Source organism: Lemur catta, chromosome 7 (genome assembly GCF_020740605.2).
Source record: "Lemur catta isolate mLemCat1 chromosome 7, mLemCat1.pri, whole genome shotgun sequence".
NCBI lineage: Eukaryota > Metazoa > Chordata > Mammalia > Primates > Lemuridae > Lemur > Lemur catta.
Window position 1 is genome coordinate 106,417,319 of NC_059134.1, and position 18,327 is coordinate 106,435,645.

General features: G+C 66.8%; 1 protein-coding gene across 1 annotated transcript; it reads left to right on the plus strand.

The window, feature by feature from the left end:
• Positions 1-589: 589 nt before the first annotated feature.
• Positions 590-17,133, plus strand: CD81 (CD81 molecule). The gene is made up of 8 exons (XM_045558453.1): positions 590-872; positions 10,890-11,004; positions 14,159-14,256; positions 14,878-14,952; positions 15,228-15,332; positions 15,672-15,770; positions 16,344-16,430; positions 16,523-17,133. Exons 1-8 carry the CDS (start codon positions 807-809, stop codon positions 16,583-16,585), a joined length of 708 nt encoding a protein of 235 aa, XP_045414409.1. The 5' UTR covers positions 590-806; the 3' UTR covers positions 16,586-17,133.
• Positions 17,134-18,327: the final 1,194 nt, after the last annotated feature.

Consider the following 18,327-nt stretch of genomic DNA (forward strand, 5'->3'; position numbering starts at 1 on the left):
CTCCACGTCCTCACTGGCCCAAAGCAGCGAGCCAGAGTGCGGGGCTGGCATCCCCGGGTACACACGCCAGCACGTGTTTGGGGTCAGCAAGTCACCCTTTCCACGGGACGAGGGACTGGCTGCCTGTAATCGCGTTCTAAGACTGTCATGCGGACACCCCCGCTGACTCTCGGGGCCTCGTGCCTACCCAGGCTCCCACCCACAAAAGCGCTGCAAGCAAAGCGCTATCTTTGCAAAGCCATCCGCCGGCGCCTCACCTTCTCCTGGGAGCCCTCCCGGATTGTCCAAGGCGCCTGAGACGAAGCGCTGCGCTCCGGGGTAGACGCTGCACTGTCCTCAGGCGCGGCTCCGCCGCCACCCCCTGGGGGACTCGGAGGACAGCAGCGCGGGTCGCCTCCCACCCCTGCACAGTGCACCCAGGCCCGAGGCCGCGGCGGCGCGTAGGTCCGGAGCCCCAAAGTGCGCGCGCTGCGCCCGGGCGGTTGCGGCGCCCTCGCGCCCGGGCGGCGGGAGGAGGGGCGGCCGGGGCGGGGCCTGCGGGGGGCGGGGCGCGGCGGCCTATAAGCGGCGCGGAGCGGGGCGCGCGCCCGGCCAGAGAGCGAGCGCGCAGCAGCGGCCGCGACCCCTCCGCTCCCCGGCCAGGCCGTCCGCGCCCGCGCCCCCCGCGCCCCCCGCGCCCCCCGCGCTCCCCGCGTCCGGCTCGCCGCGCCCGGCCCCCGGCCCGCCCGCCAGATCCCGGCCGCCCTCGCCCCGGCCGCCCGCCCGCCCGCCGCGCAGCCCGGCCCGCGCCCCAGGCCGCCGCCGCCATGGGAGTGGAGGGCTGCACCAAGTGCATCAAGTACCTGCTCTTCGTCTTCAATTTCGTCTTCTGGGTGAGCGCGGGCGGGGGAGGCCGGGGGGCTGGCCGGGCCGGCGGCCGTGCTAGGCCCCGGGCCGCCAAGTCGCGGCGCCACCTGTGGGCTCCCGGCGCGGCTGGGGGGTCGCCGGGGACGCCACGCCCCCGACGGAGGGGCCGGGGGCTCCCAGCGCGTTCCCAGGCCCCTGCGGCCAGGCGGGCGTCGGGGCCGCCGCTGCGCTCCCGCTTCGTGCTGTGGCCGCGCCGGGAGCCGCGCGCTCGGCCGCCCCTTCGGCCGGGAGGGGCCGTGCATCCCCCCTTGCCGCAGTTTCGGGGACCACCCGCTTCACGGGGCGAAGGGGGGCTCGAGGGCGGGACTTCGCGCGCCCCGCCCCCATGAGCTCATCAGGGCCACCGCCCCTGGCTGGGGGGACGCGCACTCTCCGCCGGAGCCCTGGGGGCCGTCCGCCCCACTCTTCCCCCCTCCCAGCCCACCCTCCAGTCTGCTGTCGCCACCCTGGGGACCGCCCTGAGGGTCGGGCTTCGGGCGGAGCGCGCGACAGCGAGTTCACGGAGCCCGGGATGTCCCGCGTGCTGGGGTGCCTGCACCATGGTGGCCTCGTTTCCTGGGGACCGTCCCCCTCTCCGCACCCAGACAGATTCCAGCCCTGGCCTTGCTCCCGGGGGGGTTGTGGGGGCTTTAAAGGGAGGGGGCTGGGCGGTTCTGAGTTGGCACAAGGCAAAGGATGGCCCCAAAGACCCGTGGGTCTCCGAGTACCAGGGCCTGCTTCCCGGAGCGGGTGCCCAAGTCTCCACTGTGCAAGGCGGTGCCCACGCGTCAGTCCTCTTTGGGTGCCCGCTTGGGTGCAGGACGGTCTCCTGCAGGACGGGTTGCTCTCCGCTGACCCGTCTTCCCGACGGGGCCGTGATTGATGGGGCTTTTGCCTTTTGTTTCCATTTCCTGTCAGCGCTGGAGTTGGGGATGGGGTGGAGAGTCCTTCTTGGCCTAGAAGCACTGAGTGGCTGTGCCCTGCCTCCCCTTGGCTGGGTCCCTTGTAGCGACCACAAGCCCCTCCCGGGCCCCCAGGCTGCCATCCCCTTCCCACGGGGGAGTCGACCTCCCAGTGGACCGTGTATTTCTCCAGTTGGGGCAGGGAGGGCAAACTTCTGCAGTGGCCCCTGCAGCCCGTGTGTGGCACTGGGGACATCTGTTTTCCATCTGGACTGCTGAAGACTCCAGCGTGGACCATTGGGGGAGGGGGGGAGGACAGAGATGGGGCCGGACTCCCAGCTGAGAGTGGAGTAGGGGGTCACGTCGCACCTCCCCAAGCCCACCTTGCTGCATGGCCCGCCTGGGGACACCAGTGGGACGTCACGGTGGCCATTGCTGTGCCCTGGGAGTGGGAGCAGCGAGCTGGCTGGGGTGGGCTTGGCCTGTCCCGGCGTGGCCCTGGGGCCTGGGCTGCAGAGGCGCACCAGTGCTGACTGGCGTTTGCCTGTTTCTGCCCAGGCTAGCGGGCCCGTCCCTCTGCTGGCCCTGCCCGGGCCCCTAAAGGAGAGCCTGGTGTGGGGCAGACAGCTGGAGCGTAGGTGGAGGAAGGGACTTCTCCAGAAGTGGGTTTTTGCCCTCTTGTCAATACTGGTGAGTCCCTCCCACCTGCCCGGCTGGGAGGTCTCCCGGGCAACTCCCGGGGAGCTTGTCCCGCCCAGCCTGGTAGTTTCCCAAGCAGCTGGGGTGGAGGCCTGACCCGTCCCATCCCCAGGCGCTCTTTACTGAGGCGGCCCCTCCCCTCCCAGGGCCCGCCCAGTGCAGAGCATTGAGAACTGCTTCCGGCCACAGTCCCTGTGGACCCACCACCCGCGTGGGCCCTGCCTAGCCAGGGCTGAGCAGGGCTGTGCTGGTGGCCACCACCCCGGTGGAGCCCCCTCTGCCCCTGGCATCACAGGGCTTGTCTTATGAGAGCTTAGTGCCAGGGGGTTGGGCCTCGGTGAAGTCCCCACGCCATTACTCTGGTCCTGGGCCTCAGCTTCCTCCCCTCCAAAGTGGGGTCCTCAGGGTCCCTGTCTCAGGCATTGGTGGATTAGCTAGTGCCCTAAGTGCTGACTGAGGGGCTTGGCAGGGAGGGCCCAGGAGTGGGTGTTGGCATGGCGTCCACGGGGAACGCTGCCAAGGAGAGCCCAGCCGTCGAGTAGGAAGCACTTTGGGGAGCTTCCTTGGGGAGCGGGTTGCAGGTGCCCTGCAGGGCCTGGAGGACCTGGGGCTGTCCCAGACACGCGCGTGCTGGGCGGGGCGGGAGGAGGCTGCGGAGGAAGAGGTCGACAGTGGGTGTCTGAATGGGGCACTTTTTAAAAGTTCCGTTTTAGAGAGGAAAATGCTTCCCCTGGGGAGGAAGCGGAGGCATCCGAGGCAGCCTGTGCACTGATGCACACGCTCACCTGTGCACACAAGCTCACTCACACCCCCGCTCTCCCTCCACGGACCCCGGGCAGTGTGCACTCGGCCTGCCCCGATAGAGCCTGCTTTGGGGTCCAGCGGTTCCCTGGCCTCCTGCCTGGGTGTGCATGGCTGGGAGGCAGGGGCTGGGGCAGGGAGACAGTGCGGAGGCCATGGCCGAGGATTCCAGAGACCTCGAGGGACAGCTGGGGGCAGGGCAGGAGAGCCAGGCGCTTGGCTGCATGAGCCTCACTGCCACATCTGTGAAATGGGTATGAAAATAGCCTTCTCCCTGTGGGCTGGCCAGGGAGTGCATGAGAGGTGCCACCAGACCCTGCGGAGAGAAGAGCCGCGTCCCCCGCCTGGGACTGGCTGCTCCTCCAACCTAATGTAGCTGGTGGCCGCCTTGTCGGCCAGACCCGGCCAGGAAGGAGACTGATTAGAAGCCTTGAGGAGACTGATTAGAAGCCTTGCTACCTGGCATTTAATTCTCCCTTCCAGACAGCACATGACTGTCACTTAGCAAGTCTGTCACTATCCTTCCGGAGAGGGGCTGCAGCCCAGGCTGCAACCCAGGCGTCTCTGGGTGGGGGCGGGGACTTCCTGTGCCTGGCTTCATGGAGCTGGGGGGAGTGGACTTTCCCCCAGGGCTGTCTGGCTGCCCAGCTCTGGGGAAACGGCCTGGCCAGGCTGGCCTGGCCCCGTCCAGAGAGGAAGTCTGTGGTTTGTCTCTGGGGCAGACTGGCCCGGTGCAGGTGTTTAAGCAGGGAGGGGTACGGGCCCTCAAACAAGGAGCTGGGGGGCCTAGGACCCCGGCCACCCTCCTGGCTGGCCCTGCTCTGGTCCCACATGGTGCCCACCCTCCCTTCTGGTACCAGAGATGGTGCCTCAGAGCCCCAGTCCCTTCTTTGGGTGTGAGGGGCTGGCCCCCACCCCACCCAGCCCCAGGTCAGCTCTGCCTGCAGAATCGAGTCCACCTCACCCTCATAACTGTCTCCGAGCCCAGACAAGGACACACCCCACCCCTGTGCCCCATCTCAGCACCTGAAATCCGGTCGGGGGAACCTCCAGTCATCCATCCAGTCATCGAATTAATAAGGCTTAAAGCCTGGTCACCCAAGGGAGGGGGCAGATCGGGGTTCTGGAAGGACCCTGGGTAGGGGTGGGGCTGGGGAGAGGCCAGGTGCACCTTGCTCTGGCCCTGACCCCCTGTGACCCAGGCCGGGCACACAGTGCTGGCCGGTCTTCCAGCCTTGGAGGTGTCCACCTTGTCCCCGGGACCCCTCTTCTGCACGGAAAGCCAGGCTCACCCAGAAATGGCCCCCAGCAGCCTTTGCCTCTGAGTCATTCCTGCCTGTGCAGTAAGACGGGGTGGGACCCGCCTGCTGGGCAGCTTCCAGAAGCCTCTGTACTTATTCAGTGCCCCTCCACACACATTCTCTGTACTTCTGGGCCTAACCTAAGAAGCCTCTCCACTGGTGGGCTGTAGGGCAGATGCTGAGTCATAGGAGACCACTTGGGGGTCCTCTGGGTGGGCCCCCAGGTGGGGCGGCTCCCTGCACAAGGGGGAGCCGACAGCTGGTGGTTGGGCCTCACTCCAGGTGCCCTGGCAGCTGCCCCCCAGGGGCAAGATCTGGCAAGGGCTGGGTGGCCAGGGGCCCAGACCTCGTGAGTGTGTGGAGTCGGTGGGGAGGGTGCCGCAGCCAGGCTGAGCGCCACGCAGGCCCCGGAGACAGGGAGCCAGCCTGGCCGGAGCCTGGGGCTCCCCACACCGACTGCCTCGCCCCCTGCTCTGGAGATGTACCCCTTTAACTAGCGTGGGAAGTGAACACTTCCCTCTTTCTCTCTGTCCCCGAGTACTGCGGTGAGTCTGGAAGACAGGAAGGCTCAGGTCACTGTGCCTCGTGGAGGGGATGGTGCCGGCCGCCCCCCCAGGGCACCCTGTGGTGCACGGGGCCCACATCGGCCTGGGTCATTAACTTCTCAGGGCGAGTCTGGGCGCCCTGTAACGGCTTTCCTGGGCGGTTGCTTGTGGTTGGTGGTTAGGCCCCGTGGCTGATTCTGTGCCGCAGCTCACAGCCAGCTTCGGGGGCTGCTGGGGGCACTCTGGCCGGGGCGGGGGCGGTCGTCAGTGGAGGCCCCAGGCCGCCTGCCCTCCTGGGCTCTAGTCCTGGGGGCTGGGGGCCTGAGCCCGGAGCTCTAGAGGGGGGCCCCCGGAGCTTCCGGGGGCAGTGGTTTGGGAGACACAGACTCCCCCGTGCCGCCCAGGGTGAGAGGGAGGCTCACCCCCTCACAGCGTCCTGCTCCCCCAGGCCCTGCCCTCTGTCCCCGCAGCAGCACTCCTCTGTGCCAGGCAGGCACTGGGCTGGGAGCCGACCCCACTGCCTCCAGTGTGCTGGGGTGTTCTCAGGGTCACTGCAGCGATAAGGAAACTGAGGTTCCAAGTGACAGCAGGAGGAGGTGGCTGAAAACCAGAGCCACTGCCTGGAGTGTCTTGGTGTCCTTGCCCGGGTAGGAGTAGGTACCAGCCCGTGGGCCAGGCAGTGCCCGGCGGCCTCCCTGGTGCTGCCACTAGGCAGACACGCCGAGCGCCCTGGGCTCTTCCACCCGCTCGCTGGTCCCTGCCTGAGACGCACCCAGCTCCAGTCACCTTCGCTGGGGGGTGCTGGCCCAGCCAGACCTCTTCCTGTGAAGCACACGGACTCTGGGGGCGCTGGCCGTACCCCACAGCTGCCCTGGGCCCTTCCAGCAGGTCTGTGTCCACGTGCGCCTCCTCGCAGGGCCGAGGGGCAGGGGGGCTTCCCAGAGGAGGGGCAGGTGCAGGTCGGGGAGCAGGTGCGGGGTGTGGCCTGGAAGGGGCCTGGTGCTCGGGGCGCCTGTGCCCACCCCAGCCCTGAGGGGTAGCAGAGTGTCCCTCGAGCCTGTGCTCACCTCCTGGCCCTGCGGGAAGTGCTCTCACGTCCTCTGGCCAGCAGGTCCCAGAAGGGCCAGCGACCTCGCCTGGCATCTATTTTTAGATGCTGAGACAGGCGGCTTCCTGAGGCCAGGGGCCGCGTGAGTGGAGCTTCCACTTCCTGACCGAGGTGAGGATTCCTGCTCTTCCTGCCACGCTTCCTTCCCGCCTGGGCCCCGTGGCAAGGGGAGCTGCAGCTTCCCGGGAAGGCCTGAGGGGCCCTGTCCCCTCATGGCGGAGAGCGAGGGGTTGGCCTGCAGGGACCCAGCTCCCCTCCCCCACGGCATCAGCACCTGCACCCCCCGGCGCTCTGGCATCCCCTCCTGAAAGCATCCTGGCCAGGACTCTTCCCTCTGGCTTGTCCCAGCATCCCTGAGGGGACTTCCTCTGTCCTTCCCATCTCTGGCCCTCCCTGTCCTCCCAGGAGGGGCTCTCAGGCCCCCAGCACCTCACACTGGCCCAGCCAAGTAGGCACTTTCTGTGCCTTTCCCAGCACGTACCCACACCCCCCAGGTGGCAGGGAGGAGGCGCAGGGCCTGCAGCCCCCCAGGCCCGCAGCGCGCCCCCTGCCTGGCAGCCCACTCTCCAAGAACATCCAGGTCCGATCTGGGCTGGAGACACAGGGACGCTCAGCTGCTGCTTGGGGCGGGGGCGAGCCTGCTCATGCCATCCTCGCTCCGCCGGACGTGTGGGCAGGACGCAGGGTGGGCACGTGGCCCGGCTGGTGGGGGGCGACCAGATCCCCTTCCCTTGCTGGGGCGGTGGGTATGTGTGCTGGTGGGCAGTGCCCCCGGCCCCTCAGCAACTGGCTGTCCGGCTTGGGGGGGGTGCGGGGCAGGGGCGGCTGGCACAGGAGGGGCTGTCCCAGGTCTGCCCGGGCAGCACCCGCTCCCTTTGCTCCCTGGTAGCCACTTTCTGGAACGAGCAGACAGGCTGGGCAGGAACCCTGTGTGCTTGGCAGCCGCTGGCTGGAGCTGCTCTGTTATTTATAATTCTCAGGAAGGAGAAAGAAGGAAACAGAAACAGAATCTTTGCGGAGTTACGCACACTCCTTTCTGTGTCTGCTCCCTCGCGCGGGGCCCTCCGGGAACCCCAGCACGTGACTCGGGCCTTTCCGAGAACCGTCCGGCCCCCGCGCCGTGTCGGGTGTCTCGGGAGGCAGGGGCAGGTGGCGGTGCCAGGCTGACGGGTGGGCTCTCGGCAGGGAGGCGTCTGTGGGGAGAGGGACGACTTTTGTTTATGAAACCCAACCTTGGTGACAGTCGCCAGCGCCGTTGAGAGCTCCGCGCTGGACACCCTGGGTATCGGCCTCTGTTTCCTCGTGTGCGCACGAGGGTTCCGGAGGCAGAGAGAGGCTGCAGTGGGCCCGAGGTCACCCGGGCCACGGGACCAGCCGCAGGCCCTCCGGTCACGCTTCACGTCCGTGCTCCGGGCCTTCAGCCAACCCGTCACTCCCTGTTCCCACTAGCGCTGGGCTCTCGTCTGTAGTTGACACGTGTGCCCGCAGTCTCCCCCGTTCCTGGCTTTGCTTTCCTCAAACCGCAGTTCCAGGAACCGGACTTCAGCGTGTCTGACGACACTTGCTGGCCACAGAAAGCCCGAGCGTCCGGGTTCGAGCCCGATGGCAGCCTGGGCTCTCTGGGGCCCAGAGGAAACATTGACCCCTGAGGAGTTCGGTCGTCAGGGGTTTGGGGGCACGGGGGGGATTTCAGACAGCTTTATTTAATCCCACTTAATCCCACTCTGTGATTGACACCAGAGGAAATGCACGTATTTAAGTGCACAACTCGGTAAGTTTTGACATATTTGTCCCCAGAGAAACCGTCACCGCCATTAGGAGAGTGAACGTGCTCTCTACCCCCCACAGCGTCCCCAGGGCCCCCGTGAGCCCCCATCTCCAGCTGCCCCCACCCCCCTTGGCCTGGAGGCTCCTCCTCACTGACGGCCCCTCAGGTGGGCTTCCCTACCCTGTGGCTGGGCGGCTTCTTTGTCACCCTCCCTCGGGGAGGGCCTGGGGGCAGCCTCCCCCAGCCCGGGCGATTGAGCTGAAAGCCCCTTCCTGAACAGAGCGAGACGTGCGGCTTGGCCTGAGGTCCACGGGCAGCAGGTTGGGTTAGCAGCTCACGCTCATGTGTGGGCTGGGACCACGTGCCCGTTAGATGGGACCCCTCACACCGCGGGCCAGGGCGGCTGCCCAGGAAGACAGGGTGGTCCCTGCGCAGCCACGGAGGGCGTGGGCTGGATTGGCACCCATGGAGTGGCTTTCGAGCACAGCTCTGCTTTGCGCATGGGGACACTGAGGCACAGGAGGATGGCGGCCTGGCAGCAGCCCCATGGCTTCCGCAGCTGAGTCACGGCTGTAACCAGGTCTCTGTGACCACAGAGGGCAGGATGGGGCCAGGGCTCCCCCATCCACCTGCCCCCCTCCGTCCTGGAGCGTCTCACAGCGATCTCTGGAACACAGATTCAAACAAAGTAAGTGATGTTTTCAGAGCCGCTGGAGGAAGCCAGAGTTACCACAGCAACCCTCGGCCTGCCACCTCCTCCTCCCCCCGGGCCACCGCCAGCCGCCCTCCCGCCCCCATGGGAGCGACAGGCCTCGACAGGCACAGAGGAGGCCGGGCTGTCTGCACCCGAGGCCTTGTCATGTGAGGGGTGCACTAGGGTCCCAGCTGCCAGATGATTTCCGCCATGGGCTCCGACCTCACGCACACGCCACGGCCCAGTGGGGAGAGCCGGGGCCCCTCCCCCCAAACCAAAGTTTGAAAACTGAGTTCAGACTCCCCTAGGAGCGGCCGGAGGCGCGGCCTGCCAGGAAGGGGCTGAGAAACCACAGCACCAGCCCCTGGGCGGGGCTGCCCAGAGAGGGGGCCTGGTGGTCCTGCCAGGGTTGCCACCCACTGTCCCTTTCAGGGTGAGAGCCCACAGCTGCGGCGCCCGCGGACCTCACTGGCCTTCCTTTAGGCCAGGCCCCGTTCGGGAGGCCTGGGTGGGGGTCGGCAGCAGGAATCTGAGGGGACGGCCCGCTGCGGAGCCCACACCTCCCCCATCGCCAGCGCAGGGAGTCCCCAGGGCCCTTGTGGGCTTTCCCCGGGGGGGGGGGGGGGGGGCTGTGCCGCTGGGGCCTAAACTTCCCACTGCTCTGCTGAGCACACCCCTCCCCCACCCCCGCTGGGCCCCTGGGGCAAGAGCGGGGCTGCCAGTTGGTGTTCTGGGCCCAGGTCTCGGTTTCCCTTCTGCATCTGACCAGTGGCCCCGGACCTGGGGTGGGTTCAGCGTCCAGAAGCAGCCAGTGCTGGCGTGGCGAGGCCTCCGTGGCTGGCCCTGCTTGCACAGGGGACGGGACCTGCCCGGTGCCTGGCTGGCTGCAGAGCCAGGCGTTCCCACCCAAGACCCCCTGCGTGTTCACTCCCTGTGTCCGCTCCCCTGTGCACCCCTCCCTGGCGGCCCCTGCCAGGACCAGGTTCAGGTGATTCTCATGATGTCCTCCCAGGGAGACAGGCTAAAGCCTGGTCCTCCGTACTGCCCACGGACCCTGGAACTGACCAGCTGTCCTTGTCCTTGGAACGCAGTGTCCCCAGACCGCAGGAGGGGTGTGGGGCCGAGCTCCACACCTGGGGCCGGAAGAAACCCCAGAAGGGATCTGAAGGGCCCCCCCCATCTGACCAGGAAAGAGCGTCTGCGGGCAGCGGCCGAGGGGTGCTGGCGTGGGGGAGAGTGGGGCAGGCAGGACTCTGGGTCACTGGTCATTCACGGGGGCCACATGTCGGAGAGGTGCCGTGTGTGTGCCAGTCCAGGGCCATTGGCGGATGAGGCCGTGACACCCCCCCAGGAGGGAGGGGCCGAGCCTGGCTGGTCAGATGCCCAGGGTGGCCGAGCCTCACGGCAGACCCCACCTGGCAAAGCTGGGCGTGTGTGCACAGCCCCCGCGTGCCAGGCTCTCTAAGCCTCTTCCTCCCGCCTGCCTTGAAGGCCTCAGCGCCACCTCCTTCCTTGCTAGAGCGTCTCTTCCCAGCACCAACAGCACTGGGGATTTGTCACACAGCCCTTGGATGCCACCACCCACAGGGGCCAGCGGCATCACACCCCCACCCCTGTCCTGGCAGCAGAGGCTTGAGCCCCCACCACCCCGGGGTTCTCAGTGTCCCCAGGGCAGTCCCCAAACAAACCCAGGACTGTTGGGCTGGTACCAGCCCCGGGGGGTGGGGGGAGGCGGTAGTCCCTGGGGTGCTCAGTCCAGTGAGTGTGGCTCTGGCCAGAACTAGCAGATGAAAACACAGGAGTTCCTTCTATAATTCGATGTTTAAAGATATTTCATCCCGTGTCTGGGACACACTTACGCTAAGGAAGCGTCCGGTCATCTGTCTGAGACGCACATCTAGCTGGTGTGCCGCCCTCGTCCGGCCACCCTGCCCTGAGCCGCACTCACAGGTGCTGGTGGGGGCCGGGCTCCAAGTGGATGGTGCCGAAAGACCCACCATGTGGCGCCCGGTCCCCAGGGCTCTCTGGGGCACCTCGGACACCAGGCAGCAGAGCCGACACCTGCCCCTCTGCAGCCAGCGGGCAGTTCCGCCCAGTAGGGGCACTACTCAGGACGGTGGCACTGCACGGTCACACTCCCACAGTGCTCCAGGCTGCACGTGACTTGGTTCCTGCTCTTTTCCCAGCTGGCCGGAGGTGTGATCCTAGGCGTGGCCCTGTGGCTCCGCCATGACCCGCAGACCACCAACCTCCTCTATCTGGAGCTGGGAGACAGGCCGGCACCCAACACCTTCTACGTAGGTGAGTGCCCACCTGGGGGGGGGACTGACCATGAGCTCACGGTGCCCCCGACAGGTGGCAGGCGGTCAGGGAGGACTTTGAGGGTGGGACAAGGGGTGACAGAGGCAGTGGGGTGTGGCGCGTGCTGGGCAGGGAGGCGGCTGGCCAGGAAGGGCTCTTTGGGCGGGAGGGGTGAGGGGGAGACGGGCCTGTGGTGTGTGGGGGCCCCTCCAGGCACCTCTGGGCTGAGCCAGGGCAGGAGGGCGCAGCTGGCAAGATGGGGGGAGCCGTGTCAAGACCTTGCTTATTTTAACGTGTGGTATTTCGGGGGAGGCTCCCTGGGGAGGGGTGGGGCTGGGGCCTGGGCTGCCCCAGAGCAGCTGAGGCAGCTGGAGCCCTTAGCGGGGAGGGATAGAGACAGAGGCCTGGAGGCTGGCGTGACTCAGCCGCCCCGGCAGGCAGCCGCACCTTGCTGCCTTATTAGGCCACCAGTGGGGGCCTGGGCTGCCTGCCCCGCCCAGGGGCAGGGGTGGCGAGGAGAAGGACTGTCCCGTGGGGAGCAGCACCCCTCCCCCTGATGCCCCTGGCAGGGAAGGCGGGGCCCGGCCCTGGCAGCTCTCTGGGAGTCTTTGTTGAGATGTTTCTGTCCTTTAAAGGAGGGGGCTCCGGGAGGACCTGCTGTCCCCACAGGCTGAAGGGTGGGCGGCAGGGCGGCGGCATGTGTATCCCAGGCCTCAGGGCTCCCCGCTCGGGGGGCAGCTGCCCGCAGGCCTGGCGGAGTCCTGCGTGGCCTGGCTGCTGACCAGGGCCCCGGGAGGCCACTCAGCATCCCTCCCAGACACCCTGGTCACGTGGCTGCCCACTCCTACCCCCTCCCTCCCTGTAGGCCCGTCAATCCGGCCTTGTCCTCCCTGGAGACCCGAGCCGGTGGCGGGCAGTGGGTCCTGGGCCTAGGTGTGGGGGTGCCCTCACAGGTGTGAGTGTCGGGGAGGGAGGGGAAGCCTGCCCCCCCAGGGCGTGTGTGGAGACCATCGCCCCCTGCACACGGGGCCGGGCGTCCTTGGCGGCTCTGCCCACGTGTTGGAGGACGCGGGCGTCGGAGGGCCCGGCCAGGATCCTCTGAACCCTGGAGGGCGGTTTCTCCCCTGGGAGGCCGGCCCCTCCTCCGCAGATAATTGGGGTGCTTGGTCTGAATTGGGGGTGCCCTCCCAGCAAGCCTGGGTCTTGTCCTCCACGGCCACCGGAGGAGCTGAGGCAGTTTCCATGGCTATGTCCTCGCCCTCCCGTCCAGGGGGCAGCGCAGCCTCTGCCCACCAAGTTCCCGAGAGTCCTCTCCCCAGGACCTGGGCGCCGTAGGTGTGGCTTTGCCCATGGTGGAGTTAGGCAGCCCCAGGGCGGGCGTTTTCGGAAGGGGTCGCTCTCCTTGGCCTGCAGTGGCTGACCCTCAGGCTGGGGCAGCTTCTGCTCACGGGTCAGTGCCTGGCCCGGTGTGGCCAGAGAGGAGCTGCAGGGTCACCTAGCTTCTGGCCCGGGCTGCTTGGGGCGAGGGCAGGGGACAGGGCTGCGCCAGGCTCCAGCAGGGCAGTAGTGCCGTGGGAGAGGGGCTTGCCGGGCTGGCTCCAGGGCGCCAGGCAAGGCTGGTGCTGGAAGCAGGTGTCTGACCACGTGGGACCCCCCATGGGCCACAACAGGCCTCTGGCCCTGGGGCTGCCCACCCACCTGTCCTAAGTTACGGCTTCCCTGGTGCCGGGAAAACCGCCCCCAGGGGAGCCGGGACCACCTGGCGGGTTGGTCACTGGACAGCAGGGCTGCTACCCCGGGATGTGGGCTGCCATGTCCCCAGCGGGTGGGGGCTGCTCCAATCCCCTCTGGCCACCACGTCCCTGCCCATCCCAGAGTCGGCCTGGCGGAGCTGCTGGCTGCCCCAGCGTGGGCTGGCGGGAGCAGATGCAGCCTCTACAAGGGCTCTTTGTCCAGGGCTGGGGAGCGGGCGGGTTTGCCAGGCTCCCTCAGACCCCCGCCCTGAAATGCTGCAGGCTGGGTAGGGCGGGCCTAGAGGGGCTGCTGGGCTCCCCCCGCCCTGCTGAACCTGACCTAGGGCCACAGGGAAAGGGACCCGGGGCGGGGGGGCACCACACCTCAAGGTTGGGGGTTAGGGCGTAAGGAGAGGAAGACCCGGCCCAGGGCACCCAGCCCCCAGCCGGCAGGAGGCCAAGCCCCAGATCTGGGCGGGGTCTGAGCTGGCGGTGGGCCCTGGCCCCAGGCGCCTTCTCCCCGGGGCTGACCAGGCAGGGGACAAGGGGGCCTGGCCGTGTGGAGGAGGCTCCGCTGCCTTCACTGTTGCCGTGGCAGCCGGGGGAGGTGCCCAGCTTGCTGAGGGACCGGGGCGTGGAAGGGCCCGGGACAGACACTGCCACTTAGCCCTGCCCACGTGCGCCCGCCCTTGGGTGGCCCTTTCTGCCTCCCCAGGGACGTGCTGCCCGGCCCCTCGGTGTGGGGCAGTCGGGGCAGGCCGCCCTGGCCGCCACCCCATCCAGCAGGCTTCAGCACTCGGGGGCTGGGGCGTCAGGAGCCCACCTGACCCCAGCCGTACAGAGCAGCCAGTTCAGACGCTGCTTCCCCGGGACCCGGCGTCATGCAGTGGGACGGGGTGGGGGGACGGGGGAGGCCAGCAAGGCCCCAGCGCCCCTCCACACGCCTGCGCTGGGAGTTGGCGTGCAGAGCCAGGGCTGTCTCCCACCCCCAGGCCAGCAGCTGGGCTGGCCACACAGCGTCTGGCGCGTCACCCCCCACGCTGAGACAGGCGGTGGGTCTCAGGGCCCCACCCGCGGAGGTTGCTGGGAGCGGGTGTGGGTCATGTGGCGGGACACACCGAGGGACATGGTCTGTGTAAAGCACCAATCGCGGCGTTCTCCGAGTGCTCCCACGATGCCACTCACTTCTCACTGTGGTGTCAACGGTGTCCTTCCCGTCACAGAAGAGGAAAATGGGGCAGAGAGTGGCGTGCACGTGGCCAGCCCGAGCCAGGCTGGGGCTGCAGGCCCCTTGCTCCACAGCGTCGCGTGTCTTCCTGCCCACGCGGGCATCGGCGCCTTGGGCCCTCCAGAGTCAGTGGTGGCCTCGGCTGGGGGAGGTCTGGGGCGGCGGCTCACCAGCGTCCCCCTCTCCCCCGAAGGCATCTACATCCTCATCGCCGTGGGTGCTGTGATGATGTTTGTCGGCTTCCTGGGCTGCTACGGGGCCATCCAGGAGTCCCAGTGCCTGCTGGGGACGGTAAGGCGGGCCGGCCTGGCCTGGGCTGGCGGAAGCTGCGTTCAGTGCCGAGGAGCGGGTGGGCGGCAGAGCTGGCACGAGGGGCAGAACCAGGAGCTCCGGGGGAGGCTGCCGGGTTCTCCCCAACAGGCTGGGACATGGAGCTCGGCGCCTCCCCTGCTGGGCCGGCCGGGACCAGGGCTCACGGGGTGGCCTCGGCACCTTCCTGGGAGTCTGGCTCCCTGATTTTCCCCTTTGGTTTGTAAATTAAATCCCACTGTGGTTGATCTCTGTCGTGTCTGTTCCAAAGTGGCCTTTTCTCTTTCTTTTTTGAAAAAAGCCACAAACATAACAGGGAGCGTCTCAGACCCAAGCCAGCCTCGGGTGTCCTTGGCATGCCACCCGCCAATGGGAGCTCAGGCCTGGCTGTGCCATCCAGGGCCTGGCTGGTCTAGGAAGGGGGAGCCTATGCCAGGGTCACCAGTGGGAGAAACTGAGGCACACCCATGGGGAGCAGGAGAAAGGGAGGGGGCCCAGCCCCAAGCTGCCCGCCCTGCCAGGGCCTGCCCACAGCCTGACCCTGTTCTCCACCCCTCAACCGACCCCCACCCCACCCCCGTTTTCTTCCCGTGTGGCCCCCAGTTCTTCACCTGCCTGGTGATCCTCTTCGCCTGCGAGGTGGCCGCCGGCATCTGGGGCTTCGTCAACAAGGACCAGGTGAGCGTGTGCCCACCACGGGCCTGGAGGGGAGGCAGGGCCCCTCATGTTGCAGGGGATGGGGTGATCTTGCCCAGGGGTTTGTGGGGCGCTCTCTGGGCTCTTCCTGGGCTCACCTGTTAGGCAGGTCTCAGGGGCTTCAGGCAGGAGGGGCCTGAGGGCCGCCTGGCAGCCCTCTGGGGTTTGTCCTGGAGGTGTACCTTCCTGGGGGAAGGGCATGTCTGCCCAGGGGGATGGTCCCAGTGTGCATATGACCGTGCTCCCGCCACCCCCAGATCGCCAAGGATGTGAAGCAGTTCTACGACCAGGCCCTGCAGCAAGCCGTGGTGGACGACGACGCCAACAATGCCAAGGCCGTAGTGAAGACCTTCCATGAGACGGTGCGGCCGGGCGGGGGTGGGCACAGCACAGGGGCCCTGGGACCCCGGGCGGGGGTGTTCCTCTCCTGGGGCGAGTCCTGCCTCAGCCCAGACCTGGGGCAGGTAGTGCCTGTGGACTCTGGGCACTCGGGGCTCCACTGGTCCCTGGGTGGGAGCCCCGTGGGACAGGCTGGCTGAGTATGCGGGGGCCGCTGAGCAGGGAGGACGGCTGGCCCGGGCCCGTTTGCGGTGGGGTGGGGTGCGTATCCCTGGCTGTCTCCCCTCGGGTCCCCTGGAGCTCCAGGCTGCCGTCTCCCTGCGCGTGCCCAAGGCTGACCGCGGCGCCCTCGGTCTCTGCAGCTCGACTGCTGTGGCTCTAGCACACTGTCCAAACTGACCACCTCGGTGCTGAAGAACAACTTGTGTCCCTCAGGCAACATCATCGGGGACTTGTTTAAGGTGCGCACAAGTCCTTCCCGGGGTGGGGCCCTGGGCGGCCGGCTGGCCCTGGCGGGGAAGCAGCCACACCAGGCAGTGCCGTGACCTGTGTCAGGGCTTTGCCTGGGAGGGTCGCGGGGAGGCCGAGTGTGGCCCAGGAGGCAGGTGCCCTGTGCCGCGTGTTCAGATGAGGCAGCTGCGGCTGCGGGGGGAGGTGCACCCAGGTCCCACAGTTTGACGGGCACACTAGGCGGGCACGGAGGCCCCGACCACCTGGGTCAGTGCCCCGAGGAAATCGCCCACCAAGGCCTCAGTAACATCATCTGGGCGGTGCACACCAGCCGCACTGCAGGGCGCTAGAGACTGAAAAGGGGCACAGGCAATGTGTCCCGGGTGTTTTGTGTTGTTTTAAAATGGATGGAAGATAAAAACCTGGCAGAGGCCCGGCTGCCACACCTGCCTCTCCTGAGGTGGGCAGGGTGTCGTGGCCGTGGGCCCCTCTGCGCTCTGTGCGATGACCACGGATTGCTGCATGACAAGAGGGGGCAGGGAGCTGAGGCCCAGCCCCTGACCGCCTGATGGCCACCCCCGCAGGACGACTGCCACCAGAAGATTGACGAGCTCTTCTCTGGGAAGCTGTACCTCATCGGCATTGCGGCCATCGTGGTCGCCGTGATCATGGTGAGCCGGGGGCAGGGTGGGTGGGGCCTGGGCTCTCCTGCCCACAGGGCCCGGGTGCTGACTGTCTGTGCCCACCCGCCACCTTCCCGCAGATCTTCGAGATGATCCTAAGCATGGTGCTGTGCTGCGGCATCCGGAACAGCTCCGTGTACTGAGGCCCCTGTAACTTGTCGCGGGGGACCCCTGCAGTGCCCCCCGAGTGACCCGGACACTTCTGAGGGGCCGTCACCACCTGTGTATATAACTTTCCGGTATTACTCTGCTACACGTAGCCTTTTTACTTTTGAGGTTTTGTTTCTGTTCTGAACTTTCCTATTACCTTTTCAGGGCTGACGTCACATGTAGGTGGCGTGTGTGTGAGTGGAGACAGGCCCAGCCCTTGGGGACTGCAGGGCAGGAGTCCCTCTGCTTCTGGGACCCTTTGGGGAGCTCTGCCTGCTCAGCCAGGCCTCTCCCGGGGCCACTAGCCCAGAGGCTCAGCTTGCCCGAGCTCAGGCTGTGTCCACCCACCCTGCCCGTCCATCCTGTGGGCTGCACGGCTCATGCCTTTTTATTCCTTGTTCCCTCCTGCCCCAGTTTGAGAGCCGGGTCTATGAGCACTCTTATGCCTTCAATGCACTTATCCTTTCTAACATGTGACTTTCAACTGTAATTACATCTTGAAACAGTCATTTAATAAAGAAGGAAAAGTCAGGCATGCTAACAGGACTGTCCAGCCCTTTCCTGTGCCGGCATCTGAGACCCAGCGGGCAGCTGGAGGGGCACAGGAGCCTGGCATGGGTGGGACTTGCCTCTGTGGGCTGTGCCAGGTCTAGAGTAAGCCATCCTGAGGGGGGCTGCCAGCCAGGGGGGTGGGGGGATCCCTGGGGAGCACTCTGTGTGGTTCATGCCCCTTTTGGGGCCCTGTGTTGCCTGCAGAAGCTCCCACCTCCCTCCCACTTCAGTCCTTGGGCAACATTGCCCAGAGATGAGCAGGAGAGGTCAGGCAGCCAGAGGATGCAGGACAGGGGAGGCTTGGAGCAGGAGGTGAGGGGGAGCTGCAAGACTCCCTTTCCTCCTGAGGCCCAGCACAGTAATGGATGGACACACTGCCCCTCCTGGGCATTTGAGGGTGCCTTCCCTGCCTGTCTCCAGGTGCCTGTAAACATGTCATTGAGGACCTGGGTGGCTCAGGGCCTAAGCTGCCTCTCGGAGGGGTTGGAGGGGAAGATCTTAGCCACCTGGGGAACCCACCCAGCCCGCCAAGCCGGACCGAGGCTCTAAGGCTAAGCAGCCTCCCGTGCTCCCCTCTTCCTTTTCCCTGAGTACTTACAGCCACTGGACTCTGGACTGTCCTGTCTGCTGCCCCCCTGGGTTGGAGCTTGCTCTGGCTCAGCCGTTCCCCCTAGCCAGGGGTGCTGGCAGGTTTCATGGCTGCTGGAGGAAATGAAGGCCTGGGATTCATGTTAAGGGCTCCCAGCGGCCTCCTTGCAGGTGGAGTTTGGAAACTAACCCCAGCCTTGCACTGGGGGGGCTACAAGGTCTCTGCAGGCCCTCATCCGATGCTCTCAACCCCCTCCCACGCCTGGTTTGGTTGGGAAAACAGGATGGTCCAAGGAGTCCCCTTCTCCCTACTTCAACCTGTGCTGCAAGGCCCCAAGGCTGTTGCCTGGTCCTCCACCTGGCTGCCTGGAAGCTGCAAGGTGACGTTAAGGAGCAAGCGCTTAGGGTCCACTGGACTGTGCCTTCCTGGTTGGGGCCGTGGGGAGGGAAGAGCAGTATTAGGAATAAGGTATCCCAAAGGTGCACAGCTGAGTGGGGCTCCTGCTTCCCCTCTTTGTATCTCTACTCCAGGCAAGAACCGTCCTTGAGTCCTGGTTTCCCAGTGGATGCCAGGACAGCAGGCCCTGGGGGAGGG

Bases quoted from the DNA above. Each gene is read 5' to 3' on its own strand.
- CD81 (XM_045558453.1), top strand. From the start codon at position 807: ATGGGAGTGGAGGGCTGCACCAAGTGCATCAAGTACCTGCTCTTCGTC. The intron at 14,257-14,877 runs GTAAGGCGGGCC...TGTGGCCCCCAG, and splicing joins CCCAGTGCCTGCTGGGGACG to TTCTTCACCTGCCTGGTGAT. The intron at 15,333-15,671 runs GTGCGGCCGGGC...CGGTCTCTGCAG, and splicing joins TGAAGACCTTCCATGAGACG to CTCGACTGCTGTGGCTCTAG.